At 43.4% G+C, this 21073-nt stretch overlaps 1 protein-coding gene across 2 annotated transcripts in view; it reads right to left on the bottom strand.

The window, feature by feature from the left end:
• The window catches only part of phf21b (PHD finger protein 21B), a 90494-nt gene extending 70151 nt beyond the window's left edge, over nucleotides 1-20343 (bottom strand). The window contains exon 1 of one of the 2 annotated variants that reach the window (XM_080886457.1): nucleotides 19776-20343. In XM_080886457.1, the coding sequence (XP_080742583.1) occupies nucleotides 19776-19829 (54 nt within the window). In that variant the 5' untranslated portion in view covers nucleotides 19830-20343. Of the gene's footprint in view, nucleotides 1-19421; nucleotides 19750-19775 lie in introns of those variants that run through there. The other variant, XM_080886456.1, reaches the window with a different exon arrangement.
• Nucleotides 20344-21073: the final 730 nt, after the last annotated feature.

The following is a 21073-nucleotide window of genomic DNA, read 5'->3' as shown; positions in this document are numbered from 1 at the left end:
AGAGTATATTTACTTAATTACATGAGATATTTCCGCCAAAAGAACTGAACTTCTTTCCACACAGTACATCAACCTAACAATAGACTGGCTCTGACTGAAAACCAGTATCTATTGTTGCCCTATTCAGGTAAAACCACCATGAAGAAGCCAAATCATGAGACAGTGTGGTGTTCAAGGCATCATCAGGCCCATCGTCCTCTAAATACTCACTGTCAGGTCAATCCACGAGGCTCACATTGAGGAGTATAAAAGCATGAATGTAAACACACATTTTGAGTTCAAAAGCTCAAGTAAAACAATTAATAATTTGTGGCAAGAAGTCATTTAACATCATTCACGCAGCGGCACCTCTGCCCCTTCCATAATTACCAGCTTAACAGAGCCATCTGAGCCAATCAGGGGTCAGGGTGCTGATGGAGACAGAGCCCACGCTGGCTGGATGGGTGACAGCAGGCGTGTGTTGGCGGTGTTTAATTATAACGCCAGTCTACATCTTCTCCTAATTGTTTCCTCTAAACGTTCTCCTCCTACAGTTAAAGAGGCAGGTCCAAACAGGAAGTAAGAGGCACTGACTTTTCTTTGTTTTGGACGCTGCTCAATCAGAATGACCTCTTTAGTTCAGCAGATAAATAAAAGATTAAAGAGGAGCCCTGTTAACACCAGGGCAGCTCAGAAGTTCACTCTGAACAAGTTTTTCTGACTTCCCCCAGCCTGAGCTGCTCACCAACAACAACAACAAGAGACCGACCAAACAAAAAGCTCTTATGTTTCTGCTCTCCCACCTTCAAAAGTAAAGCCAGGCAACAGTTTTATAGACTTTACACCTTAAATTTTTTTTAACTGACAACAACAACAACAACAACATGCAAAGTCAGTGAACAGAATTTAAAATCTTCAGAAAAGATGGTTTCTGATGCCTCAACTGTGTTAGATCAATTCAAAACACAGACAGCAAGTTTTCACACAGCAAAAAATATAACCCCACTGCACGTCAGAAACGTCAACATCTGAGGCTTGTAAGATAAGCAGAGTACTTCCTGGTGTAATCAGATCATTTCAAAGCACGTGTTGGCCTACGGGGATGAAAAACAAAGCTAGAAAACTGCAGTTCCTCTAACGTCCAGCAAAGCCTCCAGCAGTTAGTCAGTCCCCACAGTTTAAAGAGCCTAAATCTTATGGTCAGCAGGGGACAGTTATGTTGTTCCTGATAACTTATCCAAAACCTTTCAGAACTGGGTCTAATGAGTGCGCTTTCAGCCTGAAAGTCGGACAAACAACCCCACCAAGTGTCAGAAATGTTATATTTTAGATTAGGTTTTGCTGTCATTAGGACATTATCCTGTTTCGTCTTACTGTAAACTATTTGAATGTTTCCCTAGACCTCATAAATCCTCTTGGTCACAGGTGTTGGATGTTAAAATTCACTGAAACACCTGAAAGACCATCCACACTGAGCTGAAAGAACCTCGACCATTTTAACCCTCAGTGCTTGTTTGATTTGAGGAAATGAAGGAGCACTGGACCCAAGTGGCACATTGGCAGCTATTTCCACCTACAAAAGAGCATGGACACCCCTACTATACTTGCTGGACTGCCCAGAGATGGTCACTGGTTTCAATTCCAAAATAAAAACACTCTGAGATGGCAGCTGTGGCTATAAAAATAAAACTGAACTTAACTGAATTATTTTTATTGTTCTGTGACTAAGTTGGAAGAAAGACACTTAATAGAACTTTATTTCTTGTTACACGACTGAGCTTACATCTGGATTAATTTTTCCCACCAGCTGTTTGCCACCACTCTCTCTCTCTCTCTCTCACACACACACACACACACACACACACACACACAGTCTGCTGTGGAGGTGAGCTGCCAGCGAGTCGACTCAGCCAGCTGGAGTAACTTTCATGCGTTCACCACCCAACAGCATTTCATTCAGTCTATGTTTGTCACATGCATTTTAATGCTCTGCTCTGTCCCACCAACGCCACCCACACTCAGAGTATTTCACTCTAACGAGACACAGAGCCTATAGAAACAATGATGCCAACTCCTCATGCGCCAAATAATTACTGACAGGTAAAAACAGGAAGACAAAGACAAACATTTATCATCATATTCCAGCTGATTTACCGCCTCTGAGCTCACATTTCACTCCATGTTCAAACAGAAGCAATGATGCAAACACAGTCATTTCACTTCTTTTGTCATCATTGTCATGACCCGAGCAGCAAAATTTTGACAAACACAAAACCAGCAGCAAAAGATGCCCAACAACAGAAATGATTTCACTCTGAGGCCACGATGTGCTTCTCCTGTTCCTGTCAGACCTCACAATTTACTACAGAGACTTAAATACATCGTTGGGGATTCAAAGAAATGACCTGCGGTGATTTGTATCATCTGATAGATTCTAGTTTGACCAGGTAAACACAGAGTTCCTCTGGGTTGTGCGTGGAGGCTGATTACTTTTACATTATACATGGTTCCCTTGGGTAATCAGAAAACACTACGTTAGAGTCCTTTTTAACAAGGATGCATAAAGACTGTGTCTTTTAGGGAGGACTATTGTAATTCCTTATCATCAGCTTGCTCTAAAAGTTCTCTGAAAAGCTTTTAGTTGATCCAAAATTGTGAAGCAAGAGTACCAACGGGGATCAGAAAGGGCAGAAGATCCATCACCAGCTGCAGTCCAAGATGCGTTAAGAAAACCTATCAGCAACCAGACAAGTGAGCCAGAAAACATGAGACAGGAAGGGCAGGGGCTAACTTGTTTGCACTGACTGAACTTTCAAAATAAGAGTGAGGACAGTGTCCATTACTGGATGGCATTGTTCTTTCAGATGGACAGAAAACATAAAAATAAAATGTGCTAAAATCAGTCTCCATGCGAGGCAGGTAGTGTATATATGTTGAAAAACTGAAGTTGTCCCTTTGAAAGGAGAAACTTTCTCTTCAGCTCAGAGCTGGCACCACCCGCCTGTCAGTCACAGTAATCCGTCATCTCCGCCTCCGTTCTCCATCAAACCTCGAGTTAAGTCTGATAAAATTTTATTTTAACTGTAAATCTAATCTGAATTTAATCTGATTCTCCTGTTTTTCAGGTTTCATCTGATGCTTTATTGTTGAACGGCACCAAACTTCAAGCCTCGCAGTGCATCACGGAAGTATCAAACATTTTCCTGCTGTTTGGAAAAGCAGCTGCAGGAACGTGATGAAAATCCGATGCAACGCTGTCAGGATGAGGCAGAGAAGCTGCACTGAGCTCTCTCTCGCTCTCTGACAGACGGCGGTGAAGTGGGTTATGGGAGCAGCAGGCTGCTGCAGCCGTCATCCTGTCAGTCTCAGGGTTAATTGAATCAGATGTGTACAGGAAGCCCCCACCACCACCACCACCACCACAACCCTGTCCATACACGCTCTCCTCCAACTGATCAAATCACCAAGCGACATCGGACCCAAACAATCCCACCTGTTCACGGAGGAGGATCAACAGTCAGTGTCAGAGGGTTCATCCGTCAGGTTTGGGACAGGTGGCATCAAAACAAGAGTTGGCCCATGTAAACCAATCAGAGCGTGTTCTTCGTTTTCTACCAACCCAGAAAAGGTTCCAGAATATAATCTGTTTCCATCAAAAATAAATCCATACAGAACCACAAACATGGTTCTCATCTGGAAGTTGAAACTACAGAGACCCCAAAAGGGGCAAACAGTCTGAAGTTTCTCGGTATTTCAAGTCAGGGTAGTCCAAAATGCTTTAGTCACTCTCCTCTGAAAGGCTTCCTCGGGTTAACCTGTTAACTTTTAACCTCCCGACACTCCCGAGCACGCCAGGCCATCTTTGTGAGTTGTTACCCGACTTTACCATACCCACATCATGGACCACCTCCATGTTTTTAATCTGACCTCGCTCTTATTTTGAGAGTTCAGTTGCTGCGCATCATATGGCCCCACCTCTTCCTGTCTCGTGTTTTCTGACTGGCTGGATTGCTGGTCGGGGTCATCTGATGTCATTCAGCTATTTCTTCAAAGTGTATTTGTCTCATGATTGGATCGACTCCGTCTCCACCAGGTTCTACTGTTTCTCCATTACACAGCAGCGTTTTGGATCAGGAGCTTTGAGAGCAGCCTGACGACTGAATATTCAGTTACTTGAAGATTCATTTGATATGTAGGTCCTCAGTTTTACATTTTGGGGCATGGATTATATGTTTTTTGGTGCCCAGCTCGATTTGTCCTTTTTTTTTTCTTCCACTCTCACAATTGGTGAGTCTCTGTTCCACAGCTTCATTATCTCAAAGCTTAATTTGATGTGAAATATTCACCAAATAGGAACATGATGTGTTCATAAAAATGAACACAGGTGCAAAGTTTCCTCTGTTGTCTTTAGGTTTTTGGGCATCGTCTTGTTCTCTGACTTCCTGCTGTGCGATGAAGCATGCTGACACTATGTAGCTCAGCGTTTGATGATAAACTGAGCCTTGTGGCCGGCCTGGCTGCTGACTGTGCACAGCGTCAGCCGGTAAGCCGCTCGCCGAGGCCTCAACCGGCCTGGCCGTGCCGTCAGGTTATCAACAGCGAGCCGAACTGGAAAACCTTATCAAGGGAAAAAGTCAATACCGTCGCCTCTCCTGATGCTGTGCCCTTTACAGGAAAGAAAAATGATTCAACGAGGACCTGATTCTAATCTCCGTGGAAAGAAGTCCTTTAAATTGCAGCTTTCAAGGTGAGTTCACACTCTGCAGGTTGCGTCTGTGGGTAAACAGCAGGACGAGTGGGTCCAGCTCTCTGATATCTGCTTGTAATTTCTCTAAAACAAAGCAGGCTATTGTGGTAGCTTTATTAAAACTTTAACAGAGATTCATGTAGGGTGAAGCTAAACTGACACCAAACTGCGGCAGAATAAAAAAGAAAAAGAATTTAAGACATTTCGGGCTGGCCCCGGGGCAGATCAGTGTAAAGAAGGCTGACATTTAATAAGAGAAATGTATTGGCAATGAATGAGATTTATTTATTTATGCATTTTTCATGTTGGTCTGATTTAAAGCTGCGGTTCATAATTTATTCAAATAAGATGGGAGAGGAGGTTAGAAACCCTGACCTGCGATAAAACACACGGATGAGCTCCTTTCGTTTGTGAAAATTTCTCGTTCTCGTTATTTGACTGTTAGTTTTATTTTTTGAGACTGTTACATGTTATATTTGAAGTTTTTGCTACTCTAACGCAGGAATTTTTCACTAGATCAAATTTTTGTCTTTCATGTCCTGAGCTTCTGCTGGAAGAATTTCTTCCTTCCCACCATCATTATCTTATTTGGGGAGTTTTCTCTCCAACATTGTAGAGTCTAATCACCTGTTGTTGTGAAGTGGCATTATACACATGAAATTGACTGAATTTGGTCCTGGTTATTAACTCATAATGAATCATAACGGTCTTTTGTCTTGTTGAATGGTTGAATATTCACTAATAAAGCTCATAGAGCCCAAAACGATCCAAGCCCAAACCTTCAGTTCTATATTGTTGCCTCCAGTGTCTCAGCGAACCTTAAAACAGAGCTCAAACCTGCAAGTTACTTTCAAATCTTCAGAAAAGTCAGATTTTCTCATCATATAGCATGAAGTCTGATGGGACTCGTTTCCTGTCTTCGCGGCAGGAAGTCATGAGGACACAAAAGTGAAAGCAGAGAGGAAGAGGTCAGTCGCTGGCGAGCTCAGTCCGCCGACTGACAGACGAGCAGTGACTCAAACCTGAACTGTGATCTCTTATGCATGAAAGCACTCCCGTGTCAGGGAATCTGCTCGTGCCTCATCGTTCGCCTCAGAGAGACATTATTCATCGCGTCGGTCAGCTGGACGGCCAACACGAGGAGGACGCGCGTGGGAGGAAGAGAGTGGCTGAATACGAACCACGGGAATGTGACCACAACAAACAGACACATGAGCGAACGTCTGACTCAGAGGAGTTATAAAAACCTTTAAGTTTTAACCTTCCCACCCTCTCAGATAAAACCTTTTTATCTGCTGGTCTGGACGCACAAAAGTGAGGGCAGAGGACGGCGATAAAACGCCACAATAGTGAGGGCTGAGAAGTGTGAGGGAGTTCATTAAAGGAGAGGAAAACCAGTAAGCGAGGCTTTTGTCCCGACAGCAGAGATCATTAACTGACCTCAGACAGGCCGACGGCACTGCACGCTCTCCACACGCTTTACCCTGAACCACTTCCTGTGAACCAGCACTTCCTGTCAGGTGCAGAAACTTGAGAGCTTTGAGTTCCACGCTGGACATTTTTGTTGCACTTCAGCTGCAACCCTATCAGCCTGCAGCTTTACGTTCATACTACGAAAATATTCAAGGTGTGAAGATAAACTGTGCATAGCTCATTAAATACGCTGCAGTTATTGTACACATGAGAGCTGACCTGCAGTCTTCCTGGACACTTTTACCACCGGGGTTAAACTGACCAGGTTTCTAGTCTAGGGAAGATCCCAACACTGAGCTGTGATCCACGCTGTGCTGATGGCGTTTTAAGGCCTGAAACGCAGCTCCAAAGTCTTCACAGACACTTGCTGATGGATAAATGCCTGCTGCAGGGATCAAACAGGTAAACATGAAACATATTTATAAAGCTAAGGTGTCCACTGGTTGGCTGACAGCTTTGCATTACCATGCAGCACCACTGATGAAGACTTTGGTGTCATTTTGCAAAAAACATGACTTTTATTTCCAAACAAAAGTCTGCATTTTAAAATACAAGCCAAGTGCATTGATTTTATTTGACGGATGTTGTCATAGCTGTAAGGCCTGCTGTGAACCTCTTACCCTCATAAAAAAAAAAAAAGCACAGGTGTATGTTTGTTAAGCCAGATTTACCTCTCTGACCTCCTGAAGCAGGTACATATGGGTGATATTTCACGTCGAAGCTGCAACAGTTAATTTCAGAGCGGCGTGAAATCGAGCAATGATTCGGGGCTGAAAGTGCCGCCACCACAAAGGCCAGCAGAGCTCGCTCATAAACAAACGAGCAGATTACAGAGCTGCTGCCGCTTTGTCTCCGCTACACAAACACAAATCCTCAAAACAGAAGAAGAGGCTCGCAGCGCGACGCGGGGAGGCAATTTCTGAATTATTACAGTGATTTTCACGGTTTTCTGAGCCTGATAATCCGAGCTCCGTGGCGCCTCAGTGCACGACTCTCTGGATTCCCAAAGGCCGACTGACAGAGCTGAGGGACATCTCCACCCGCCACCTTCAAAAGTCACCACAGAAGAAGAGAAAAATCACCACGTTTAATAATGTGTTTACACTGATTATGAGCATGTAAACTTTTATTAATGTTCAACTTTACTGTGGCAGAGAACTATTTAAATCCTGTGATCTAACTGTGTCTAAATTTAGCTTAATGGAAGTCACAGTATCATTTGAAAAGGCAACAAACTCAGATAAAATGTGAAAATGCCAGAAAATAAATATTTTAAAGCATAAAGAGACCTTGTGTTAACATAACGTCATATTGTTATACTAATAAAACTCTTCCTTTAAAAAAAAAAAAAAAAAGATGGAAAAAGTGAAAAAAATGATCCTTTTATTTAAAAGTATAGTTAGATCATGATCTTAGTCACCAGAAAAGTTCAAATAATATCAAACAAATATTCACACACTTCTGAAGGATGTGTGCTCCCATCACTTCTTCAGCATTTCAGATACATTCGACCACATCAGCCGCTAGCAGACTGAAGATTCACCTGCTCTATAAATAAGAACAGCACAGCCGAGTCTACAAAATGACATCTGACCTGAACACACCACATACCTTGCTGGCTAAGAGCTATAAGGTCTGTAAGAGTCTCAGACTGTTCATATATAAAACAAACAGTAGCAGCCCCAGTACTGAACCCTGGGGAACGCCTTCAGTTACATTAAACAAGCTGGAAGTGATTCATTCTGTCTGTACACACTGACATCTGCCCGATAAATCATTCCCAAACCAAGTCTGTGCTTTACAGCTGCAGGATCCACTCTGTGAGATGCCTTAAAAAAAGGCCACATGCCACTGCTTGTTGATTGTTTTATCGATAAAATCATTCAGCACTTTTAAGACCGCTGTAGTTTTGATTGTTCCTGACACTGAGTGGGAGCTCAGAGAATACATGCTAACAGACAGGAGCTAGAGTTTCCTTAACAGGAGAGGATGGTAGCCGCTTAAACCTGAAGGATCTCCATCTTCACACTGGCAGTGCAATAAAAATCAGCCAAATCATCAGAATGGCTAGAAAAAGATATAATACAACAAAATAACCCTTTATTGTCATTGTACATGTGCAATGAAATTATGGTGGTGTAACCTTTCATTACAAATTTAATGGTTAATAATGCAGGACATGCACTTTTGAGAAAAATGTATATATAAGAAGTATATTTGCAAGAAAAGTCCCACAAGCAACTGATTATAATGATAAGAAAGGATCCATCTATGATTTCCTCCAGCTCTGTAAACTAGAAATCACTGCATTTGTTGTTGTTGTTGTTGTAGTAAAGTAATCGATCGGTTGCATGATGAAACACAAATACTGCATTTTTTCACAGAGGAAAAAAACACGGCTGCAATCTGCTCCATCTGATTGGATCAAAGAAGCCAGATCGAGAAACAGTGACAGTTTCTTGGATTCACTTCCACCATGTCTCGCAGTAGAACAGCTTAACGTGGAAGATGTTTTTCATATCTCAGCAGCAGGCTTAAAACTCTGAAATAGTTTTGATAGAATCGGATATTTTCGGACGATCGATGGGCACGTCTCCGCTCCGGCCACTCACACTCTCATCACACAACAGGAAAAAGCAGGCAACAGTAGCTTCCTTCTCCTGCAGAGTGCACACACTTCATACAGCTACAGTACAGCATGGAGCACTCACCTCATGCTCAGCACTCATATCGATCCCTCCCAGTTTATCCAAACTTTCCCCTCATTACGATTTCCTCTCCGTTCAGCTCCAAACAACAAATAAAGCTACAGAAAGATGGACTTTCTGAATCTACAGATTCAAGGTTACTGAGGGTCACTCAGGAGGCAGAAAGAGTTCACCTCACAGTAAACAACAAAAACTCGTCTGCAGGACAGAAAAAGAGCAAAAGTCTGGGTGAACTGTTGTCAGGGTGTAATTCACCATAAAGCATTTAATACCAGTCAAAGTCAGAGAGACTCTGAGTCCTCGAACATAAATCAGGGAGAAAGAGGCCGGTGAATCCGGCCACCGAGCTCAGACCTGGTTTAAAAAGCTGGCCCTTCAGACAGGTCTGCATGCTACCTGTAACAGCTCCACATGCATGAAGCTGAGATTCTAACGTGGTCCATGAGAGCCTGCTTTCATGTGTGCACCACCTGTAAAACCAAAAGAGCTCAGATGTGTGTTTTGGTTTTACAGTGCGAGTCATGAGAAAAGAAAACATCTTTCCATTACGTCCTGCCACCGCATGCAGAGAGATGACAGAGTGCTGTGGCGAGGGAAACAGCAGCGCGGCAGTCAACACGGGTTAATTCATCGCAGCCTCTCGCCTCCCGCCGCATCAGCACTTTTCTCTGGAAATCGCTGTTTGCTGCTCTGTAATAAGGAGCTGTCACTCGGATGGAGGGCCGAGCGCCTGCAGCAGGTGATCTGCAACCTGTTTACCAGCCGCACACGGCTCCTCAGACAAAAGCACTGAAATACCTGCCATTAATAACACCTGTGATCAAAAAGGAAGTCAAGTTTTAATTTCACCTTGTGAGAAATAATTTGTGGTTATTTTATTTTGTGCAGCAGATAAAAAAGTATTCCCTTGCAAGACATTACAGTATTTCTATTTGACATGTTTGTAATTCCATGAATAATTACAGACTTTGGGTCAGATCACAGTATGTGTTGAATAGCAAGCAGCCTGTAAGGTCCTATGAGATGATGTTTTAATAAGCATGAAGTAAACCTGTCTAAAATGGACAGCGTGTGCAGGAAGTGGAGAGCTTTGTAGTGATTTGAATGAAAGAAAAACTGATTTCCATCTTTCCCTAAACTGTAAGCCGGCTCCTTGAAAGGCCGCCCCAATTTCCTGAATTCCATCTTGTCTTCTTTTCAGGACTTAATGAAGGTAATGCGGCCGAAAAGACGCCGCACAAACCGGCCGATCTCCACTTTCTGAAGCAGAATTAATCAAAACAAAGCTGGCAGCCCCGGTCCCGTCTGAAGGTATGTGATACACCCGGGTAAAGAACAGCCCTGCCCTCCCTCTGGAGGAGTCATCACAGGCTTTCCTGCCATGTTGCTCTTAATTAAAGCCGAGCGTGCCTTCCAGGAATGATTAAAACGAGTCTGCAAACAAAAAAGGGGACAATTTGCCGCTGCGACAGCACGGGGACAAACGAGAGCAGATTTACGCTCCTCTGAGACTCAACAGGGATCTGCTGCTTCGTGAGGCTGATATGTGGATGCCCTTTGGTTGTTATCCTATCAGCCTGAATACACACACACACACACACACACACACACACACACGTCTCAAAAGTCAACTATGAGGATTTAAAGCTGCAAAACCACAAATTATATGAGCACAGATCAAACAGAAAGAGCTTAGCTAAAGGAAGTGTCCACATAATCAATGATGCCTTTTAAAACTTCAAAATAAGAGCATGAGAAGCACCAATATTTGCTGCATCACAAAGTAATTTGTCGGGTGCTTCTGAGACACATTTTACCTGCTATTAAAGCTAACAGGGACAAAAAGTCCTGGATGTTTGAAAACTTCATGACAAACATGAAGTACCGAGTCCTCCTCAATTGTCATAAGTTTCAGAAACTCAAATAAGGAAGGTGGAGATTGGGTCTACTATGGTTTCCATTAGGACTGGATTTTTGAAGTTCACTGTTCAATCTAATCAAAATGACCTTCACAAGATCTGACTCTAAGTATCTTATTTTGTCTGACCGTTAGTTTGAAACTCACAGATGTTCAGTCTGTTCGCTCAATGGATGAAATTTTTTTTTTTTTTTAAAGGTTTTATGGACCTTTCAGCAGCCCAGACTCCTCAAGAACCTTTGAACTTTGTATAAATACACCTCTTATTCACACCTCATCAAAAATCTCCATCACATGTTCCCAGAGTCAAAGGTGACAGCTGTGGATAATTAAAAGATTTCCAAGGATGTATCACCAATGCTTCATGGAGTTGTGGATGGTCAAACCTTTATGAATTCTCAAAGGATTTCTTGAACGCTCAGCTTTAACTATAGACAGAGAGAGTAAGCGGTCCATTTTTTCAGCTTCAGGACAAATAATTCAATCTGTAGGCTTAACCATGAAATGTGCAAATTCAGTCTAGATGGCGTCCACAGCAAACAGAATTGCTACTGTTTTTTTGGTTTTTTTGAAAGACGAGTTTTGGATTGTTTGTGGCACAAAATCAGATCTAAAATCACAAGGTTGAAAATGGGAACTCGTGATGCGTCCCTAAGTTTACAGTCCAATGAAAAGCTAATGACGTTCTGAGAAGAAACAGAACACAGTGGGAGTTTTAAGCATAAGATGAAAAACAGAGCAGTGGTTTTAATTCATCTGCTGCAATAACAAACTGAAGATCTGAGGTCTGGATTCTGGAAACCTGTGACAGCCAAAATAGTCATCATTGTGATTATCGTGATTGGCTGCAGCTGTCTGATTGAAAAACAGAGCTGTCAGTCACTTCCTGTCCCTCTCTCTAAAAGTGAGATGCTCTCTGTGGTAGCCATGCCTGTGAAATCGGCTCCTTAGTTTTCTCTAACCTGTTCAAGGTGATGGGACCCAGGTGTGTCCCAGCATGCACCAAGGTACCCTGGACAGGTCTCCAGCCCGGACGCTCCCGATCATACTGACGGATAAGTTAGCATCCTGCATTGGAACATCAGACTGAAGCACTTCCTGCTGAGGTGCTCAGTCTGAAATACATCACCGGGTTTAGAGTGTTTGAGCAGAAGAAGCAGAAGAAGGAGGGCCTAAAGGTGTCAGTGTGGAGAGGACACATCAGGAGGAAAAGTGAGGGGGTAACTGAGACGTGAGCTTTGGGCTGAGTTGGGCTTTAAACGGAGGACCTGGCTGATATTTTAGGGGAATCGAGTAAGCGTTTAATCCCTCATAATCCTTTGTTTGTATTTTTAAGATCATCACCTGCTGGCAGATCAATGCAGTGCACCAAAAACTATTATATTTACTTCTGTATAATAAAGAAGGGAACATTTCAAGTAAAGTACTTTTACATTTTAAGAATGTGCTGCTTTTTTGTACCGCTGCACATCGAGGCCGTGAAGGTAATTATCCAATCAAGGTTTCCTAAGACGTACAAGCAAAAAGAAAGGAGGGCAAAGTTATTAAAAACAAAAAAAAAAAAAAAAAACTATAGATTGGCCTCAACAGAGAAAAGCCTGTCCTTTACACCAGTCTGCTTTGTTAAACCACGGTTAGTCCAGCAGAAATCCCTAAACCTTTACACGGCTTAATCAGCCCTGCAGAAGCTGGTAATGAGCCGCTGAGGGATTAGACCCCCGAGTTTGTTTTCAGATGCTGGGAAAGATCTCCTGCTCGCTGGTATTTAGTATTTAGTATTTATTTATTTATTGTCATTGTCAAGAACAATGAAATTGCGTTTGGGGCTTCCATACAACCCAAAAAAAAAAAAAAAAAAGAAGAAAATAATAAATACCCCTTAAAACCCAAGTGTACATATTTAACCCAGTGTGACTCCAATGCAATAAGACAATCCTTAGCAATAATGTTCGTAGAAAACCACGATGAGGAAAAATGGAGGGTACCGCTCCCTGAAATCCGGATGGATGGACGGACGTCATGGCCCGCCTCTGGCCCACGCTCTCCAATGTCCAGCTAATGAGCAGAGCTGAAGTCTGACTCAGTATACCAGGCTGACCTCTGACCCTCACTGACTAATCTATGTGCAAAACTGAAATAAGTGAATACCAAGGAGGCAGAGTCTTTAAACGGCTGTAAACTGTTTCTGAGGTAAGCAGGCAGTTTTTAAACACCTGCCTCTCTGTATTTACCCCATCACTATTTCCCCACCTTCAGCCACGTCTCATGGCTCTAATCACCCCACCGCTGCCTCACTAACCAGCTCCAAAAGTCTCAGCTGATTTTCACTGATTTCAATGAAAAATGAGCAAAGAACAGACTCCACAGCAGGTGGGCCTGATTTCTTATCTGATCTTAGACACCCCCCGGGGCCAAATCTGCCTTTATGCTCTTATTATTTCCATTTTATGTCCATATGTTGCTTATTTACAGATTAATCAGTGTAATCTTGTAATTAGACAGTAAACCAGAGTTTAGACTGGATCATAAAGGCCTTTGGGTGGGTGACAGAACTACACTGAAGGCGATGAGTCCTCCTGTTGTTCTGAGTACTTGGTAAATAAATTCTTCTCGGCTGACTGCCTGTTGTTGGTTTTTTAATACCTCCTCATTTGCTTTGCTTGTAAAATCTTACTTTTAATTAGTAACTTGTATGAACAGCTGCTGATCTGAGGACTTAAATGCAATACTTGGGTAAATATACTTGACACACTTTAGTAGTCTTACTAGTACCAGTATGGACAGTAAAAACTTGATCTTTACATACACTGGGAGCTGCTTAATGTCAAAAACCCTTCTCTTTTTTTTTGTTTTTAAACATTTTTAGTGGAAGTGATGAAAAAAAAAAAGTTGCATATATATATAACCTGACTGTTTATTACAGAACTGAGATTCAAAGCCCCAAAGAGTCCTTGAGAGACAAAACTCAGCTGACATGAAAGCTGCACGTTTGTATCCACAAGTTTAATCTGAGCGTAGCACTAACACACTCCGGATTACTGAGACGCTCCTGCATGCACACACCTGCTCTTCACAAACCAGGTTACTACAGCGCATGATGACCGATTTCTGAGTAACCTGGTTTCGTATGAGCGAGTAAACACAGTGACTGCCGTCCCACAGAGCGGCACACAAAGCAAACAGAGCAGCTGCTCACAGCTGGAGGAGAGAGCAGAGAGTGTGCAGCAGCAGCTCACACAAGCAGACGGTCAGGGTTGATTTTCTGCTGAAATCTACTTTAAAAAGCAGCAGAAATGACTTCAGCATGCATCACAAACATGAACCAGGATACACCAAAAAGCACAAAACAAAACAAAAAGCTGGCGACCTTTAGATTTCAGCTCTTCTCGTGGTTATGGAGCAGGAGGTGATCACTCCTGCTAAATAACACTGTCCTGTTTTAGAGTTATCAGAATCCTGGAGGCTCAGCAGCGATCACAGTGTACAAAGTTAAATAAATGATCATTTTTTATTCTGTGAAGTTTAAGCACCTCATCTGCCCGCCTGCTTCATTTAGAGTCGTCAAATCTCACTCGAAACCTTATGACACACGCCTGAGGCTGCATGACGTTTCCTGTTTCCACGCTGACCTCGACTCTGGAAGCATTTTAGTGAAAACAAACACAAACACATTACTGGTCGCATGACAATGATGTCAGCACAAACAGATCAGATACTGCTTACATCATTGTCACTGGAACTACAGACATGAACCTTCTCCTACTGGAGGTCTCTTCCTGCTAAAAAGTAGTTCTTCCTCCCCACAGTCACCAAGTGCTGCTCGATTATTGGAGGGTTTTTTCTAATACTGTGTCGTCTTTACAATATGAGGAGACCATGAGGAGACTGTAGTCGTGACTTGGTGCTACATAAGTAAAAGCAGCTTCAAGTTGGTGATGAGTATTGCAGATGCTGAGAGTGAGTTGTACGAGCTCGGAGGCTACAGAAGTCTTATCCTTCCAGTGTAGGCCGAGATAACCTCAAGCCAGGACAACATGCTGACGTCATTATCTCAGCTATAAATGCAAACATCAGCTCAGCAGCATTTCTCTGAAGCACGTTTACACTAAAGGCTGCAAACATGGATGGCCTTTGAATGTTAAAGATTCAGCCACTGCTGCGTTGGTTCATTGGAGCCAATACCTATCAGGACGACAGGTAAACTTAGTAAACTCTATATTGAACACTTAAAGGAGAGGTTCGCGTGGAAGATTTCCACTTTAAAAATAAAAGTTTACGTCACAGACTTAAACCATGTCTGGGAAATCAGTCCAGTGTTGTTTAGAAACAAACTGTGACTGTTTGGAAGCCTGATGAGGCTCAAGGGGAACAATTTTCAAAGGCCCAAAATGCAATTTTCTTATGGCTGAGGGTCAGGGATGCTTATTTTTGATGATGGCTGAGACCTCACAGAGTTCACCCAGTAGAAACAGCTGACAGCTTGTCAGGTTGTAAAGATGTTCATTTCCGCTGTAAGGTTTTAACCCTGGGCATCTGTGGGACTGACTCACTGCTGCCTCTGCTGAACGTCAGAGGAACAGTTGATGCTTCAGTGATGTCCTGTAACCTCACTGATCAACATGAGGTCATTCCAGCGTCACCCATCACCTTTAAAAAGCACACCATCCAGCAGTAGCCAATCAGAGGGCTGCATTCACACAAACACATTTCGATGAAAGCAGCCTTCCTCGCCCCCCTCTTCATCACATACATATATCTGTGCAGCTGCAGCCATGTGAAACTTTTAAAAAAGCCTTAATGACGCTCGCACACGGTTAAAGTGAGATGTAACCATGGTTACAGATGATGGCTTTGGTGTGGTCTTTGTTTCACTTCCAGCACAGAAATGGGACAAACATTAAAAACACACGTCTGATGGGCTCCGCCTGACGAGACCGCCATGACGCAACAGGGAGCAAGCAGAGCGGCAACGAATCAGTGAAGTCATTTTCTTTCCAGCACCAGCCAGGTGAAAGGTGGGCACGTCAGCCGAGGAGAGACGCTCACACTCACAGCACCACTTTCAACTTTTCTGCTTCAATTTATTTATGAAAAAAATAAATAAATCAAAAACTAAGCAGGTGATTCACTTCCTTGCAAGGTACATCGCCATGGCAACATTAAGCTGCAGACTTAACCTGCTCCAGATAAGAGATCAACAGGTATACACATTGCCTAGCGACCAATCAAATCAAAGATCCTGCAGTCAGTGCGCCTCCCTGACTTTACGGTTTTATTGTTTGGTTTTATTTTTTTGTTCTTTTCTCACTCGCCATCAACACACAGCGCACACTAATGTAAGGCCATCATCAGCCTATGTCAATGCACCACAACTAAACACTAGAGATACACTTAATGTTCAGTATTAAACTTTCAAGATGTGAATGTGAGAAGTAACCCACTGTGTGTGATAAACATGATGAGGATTGGGTACATGGAATCATACCTGTCGAGCATCATCTGGTGCTGGATCTTTAATGTGTGTGAAAGCATTCAGCTGGACTGATTTAAAGAGGTTCTACAGACATCCAGCCCTGCTGTCACAGATCACGCCACGTCTATTGTCATCAGTCTGTGCTCACCTGAGCTCCACATCCACAGACACACAGATTTACCTTCAGACACCTGAGCGAGCTCCACCTGCTTCTACGCAAGGTGAGGAACACGCCTGAAACCAGCCCGACCTTTAAGAAAATTCAAAACAGCAGAGACCTGAGCGTTTACATCATCCCAATTTCGAAATGAACTTAAAGAAGAAACGTTTCATACAAATAAAATCACTGAGCGGGTCTAAAACTGTGGGCCTGGGCCCCACTGATGGGGCACGAAACCACTGGAGGTTCAACATGGATCCTTTTTTTATTACTGAGAATAAATGATAAAAAAGATTTAATGATGATTTAAAAAATGATTTCATATGAAACTATAATTACAGATGCATTTTCTTTTAATGCTCTCTACTCTTAACTTCCTGTTGACTATAGAGGTGCTTTTGTACTAACTTGCATGATCATAACCACAGTTACTTTGGCCAAGACTGAGATCAGACTTTGGAAAACTGAGACTTCTCCAAACTTTAAAAGAAAAAGAAGAAACTAATCAGATTTCCTTGAACTTTAATTCTAAATCAGCTGAATAAACTAAATGAATAGATGAATGTGAAGCGAGCTAAAGCTGCCTTTATAGGGGACCAGACGACAGGATGTGCTGGAGCAGCGGTCCCCAACCCCCGGGCCTCGGACTGGTACCGGGCCGCAAGAGTTGAAGCTCAGATGTGAAATGTATAGTTTTCAGGGGTTTTATCGGTTTTCAGCGTTATTTTGTTATCGTTTTTATCGTTAACTCGGTTTTCCTGGGTCTTTTCACGTGTGTTATGAATAAATTTTCTTTTTTTCGGTACCAGTACTAGTTTTATTTGTTGTATTTATCCGCGACACCTTAAAGGCCGGTCCGTGAAAATATTGTCGGGCATAAACTGGTCCGTGGCGCAAAAAAGGTTGGAGACCGCTGTGCTAAAGGCCTCTGAGGGATTGTGTAAACGATATCTGCCTGAAATACCAGAAACAACACTTCCAAACACAAAAACAGCTCTCGGCTCCATCACACCTCATCCTTCTTCAAACATCAGCTGCACCTGCTCAGTCTGTGATCCAGGCCCTTCCAGTCCCCCCTTCAAGGCTTTTAAAGAACTTTTTCAGGACCTGAAGCTGTTTAATCAACATCATATGCACAATTTACTACCACATCATGTTACAGCCCTAAACTTTAATCGTGAGTGTTAAACATTAAGTATAGCAAATAAATCACAACTTGAAGATGATCCTGGCATCACATGTAGGTGAAAGTAGAGCATTCAGGTGCCTCACAGACACCTCCACCGTCCTACATGCTGATACCAGCCTTCAAAACTTACCCAGAATGCACTTTGTGAAGGAAACAGATCAAACACCAGTGTTGGTTTCTGCTCCTCCATGTCACAGATCAAACTGCAGTTTATTCAGACTGTGATGGATCCTCACTGAAGGTCACAGTTCTTCAGATGGAAACTCTCACAGTGGGATAAAACTGATCTTAAAAATGTGTTGTTATTTTTTTTTTGGTGTAGATATGAAGTTATGAGGGCTCAAAAATGCTGTAATAATAAATAAAGAGCTCTGAATGTTTGCACTTTGAAGGTAAACTGTGACATGCCTTCATCAAACACATTAAAGCTGGTTCTGGGGCGCCGTGGAGAAAGTTCTCTCAAATTTTTGCTTCAAATATTTGTGGATATCGAAGCCTTTCCTCCGACGCTCCTCACAAACATCCACCTTTAGGCCTCAAACCACGACCCTGAAATGACCTCCAGGGCTTTTCCTTTTACCTCTCTAACCCCCACCCTCCTGCTCGGCTGTGAGTTCATGTTATTTCTGTAAATGTAGATAAATGTGTTTAGACGTGTGCATGGAGGATTGAAGGCCGCTGTGTTTTAAGGAGGAAACATAAAGGTCACTAAAAAGAGAGAAAGAGGAGCGTGGTAATTAAAAACATCGGTGTGCCGTGCTGACTGAGCTTTCTGTCGCTGCCTCCCCTCCCCCTGCTCCTCCACACCAAAAACAGCATCAAAGCAATCAAAATGGTAATGTTAGGCATGAATGGGGCCCATCCCCCCTTTACTCCACCACCTCCTCCTCCTGCCTGAAACTCTGCAGACTTTTTTTCCTCTTCAGCTAGAGGAGGGGGAGGAAGAGGAAAAGGAGGAGTAGGAGGGGGGCAGGAGGTAGTAACCCCCCCCCCCCCTTTTTTTTCCTCTCAAAATGGAAGCTTCCACTACCAAACTAAAGAAGAAGAAGATGGATTAGTTAAAGTTTACCAGCAGCCAATCAGGAGCTGAGGAAGCTGCACTGTGTAGGAAATAAAGTGAGACACAAACAGAAGAGAAAGAGTGCACGGATGGAGAGCAGCTCCTTCTTCTTCCTCTGATAAATGAGGGGGAAGTTGGGTGCGCTGCTGCCGGGCTGGGACCGGCCGGCGGGGCGGTGCAGCGCCGCGGAGGAGCTCCGAGGAGCTGTCCGCGGTGCTGAACACCATCCAGCCCGGCTCCACGCTCCGCAGCATCCGCCTCAAAGTTAACCAAACATCCGCCACCTCCACATAAAGACCGAGTATTAAAGAAAAGTGAAAGCGAATCAAAGGCACCCTCTGAGGTCATGTGACCAAGAGGGACTAACAGCAGCAGAGTAAACCGTGTCAAATACGCTGAAATTAAACTACTCCATGATGGTTCTGAGAGCTGTGTGAGGTACTCAAAGTCCGGCACAGCTCCTCCATCTGTCCGCCGAGCCGCTCCGCTCTCATCCCCGCTCTCCAGAAACATGTCGACCAACTCAAAATGGACGCTAAAATTCCCCCAACATTACACAACTTTGAGAGGCCGAGCAGGAGCCACTTCCAGCCCGCAGAGCGGGGCAGAGAAGCGGCCCCGGTATGCCCCTCAGAGACCCCCACCCAGCGGGGAAACTTCACGCAGAGCGGGTTTAAGCCGATAAAGTTTCTCACACAGTCCGGCCATAATTACCTGCGGCTGCCGCTTCATCTGCGCCACTACATGCAGGAAAAAGTGCCTCAAGTTAACAAAGCCGCACTCTTTGCACCTCTTCATAAATATTCAGGTCGCGTCCTGATCGCCACACAGCACCAGCAGCAGCACCGCATTATCACCGCTCCACATTCTTGTTGCTCGCAGAAAAACAGCCACGGCAATCAGACAAAGTGCTGCCCAAAGTGCCCTCGGTCAGCGGGACCGGGAAACGGCCGCCGGCGGACATTTTAAGCAGCGAGATGTCGCAGAGTTGCTCCCCGGGAGTGAGCAGCTCTGAGCCCGCTGCTCGGAACGCCACTGAAGGCGAGAACAACACGATGTTTCGTTTACCTGATGACATTGGATCTCTACTTTCAGCGCCTCTTGCAGGCCTTGTAGTTCCATGTTCCGACCAGGAAAGCACTTTTCTCCCACTTTCGACGCGGCCGAGACCAAGTTTGAGTGATTTTAAAGATTTTTTTAAGCGACAATAACAATTGAAAGAAGAACTACTCGGGCTGCAAAGCAAGTTCTCGCTTCTTTTTACAGCCCAGGACTCATCACCCACTTTCCGCCCGTCTTCAAAAGTGCTCCAAACCCGGCGGGAAGAGCTCGGGCTTCGCACGGCTCCTCTCCAGAAGACCACCGAGCGTCGACGGGTCTGACCGGGCAGCCGGGTCGCTTTTCTTTCGCTAATTTTAAGTTGAAAAACGGGGACTATATTTTGTCCGAGTCCGCGGCTTGATTTCACTTTGCCTGGGGAAAAGTTGCGCTTCGGCTGTCAATGGTAATTCTGAAGTTCCCGGATGGAGCAGCGAGAGCAGACCCCCTCCTCCCTGCTTCACTGCGCGTGCGCAGTGAGCGGGGGGGTAGTTACAGTCAGGTTTTATGATTAAAAGTCGTGTTTTTACCCCTTTGGTCGCAATAAAACGGCACCTAGTCACACTCTGATGGTTCAGAGAGGTCTAGTTAAAAGAAAAGATAAATAAAAGCTGGTCAATGTGTGAATTACACTGAGCTTTTCACATTCAAACCTAAAGTGCTGGATTGTAAATAAAATTGCTTCATTACAGTCATTACAAAATCTCTAGTTATTCTACAGACTTCAATTATAAATATAACACATATATAACACATGTATAGAAAATCCACATAGATTTAGGATATAAGTTATAAAAAGTTTCTTCAGCTGCAACACTAACAAACTAAAGGCTTACCTAACATCCGAAAATGGTCTTTTATCCACAGGATGCCCACATATAATAATCACTTTAAGCTTAGATACTGTATTTTTATACCATTAAATGAGATTAAAAATAACACACAAAAACTGTGAGCAGCTTTACAGAAAATAAACATAATAAAGCTTTAAAAGTCATAACAGGGCTTTAATATGACAGCTACACCCAGTTCACACAAGCCAACCTGCATCACATGACCCTCACCTGTTTGGAAACTCACAGCAACTTTAGATTTCTCTACTAATAATATCCTAACCCTCATTAATACTTAATGTGCATGATAAATAATATGTAGGCTGTGTCAGCTGCTTCTTTGAGTCATAATGTTTTGATGTTAGGTACCACATGCACAGTTATTTTGTTAATTAAGCTGCATCAGGATACACAATATGAGTAAAAGTCAGAAAT

This window comes from Rhamphochromis sp. 'chilingali', assembly GCF_963969265.1.
Source record: "Rhamphochromis sp. 'chilingali' genome assembly, chromosome: 7".
NCBI classification, from domain to species: Eukaryota; Metazoa; Chordata; class Actinopteri; order Cichliformes; family Cichlidae; genus Rhamphochromis; species Rhamphochromis sp. 'chilingali'.
Note: the sequence above shows the minus strand (reverse complement) of the source record. Positions and strands in the feature narration are given on the sequence as shown.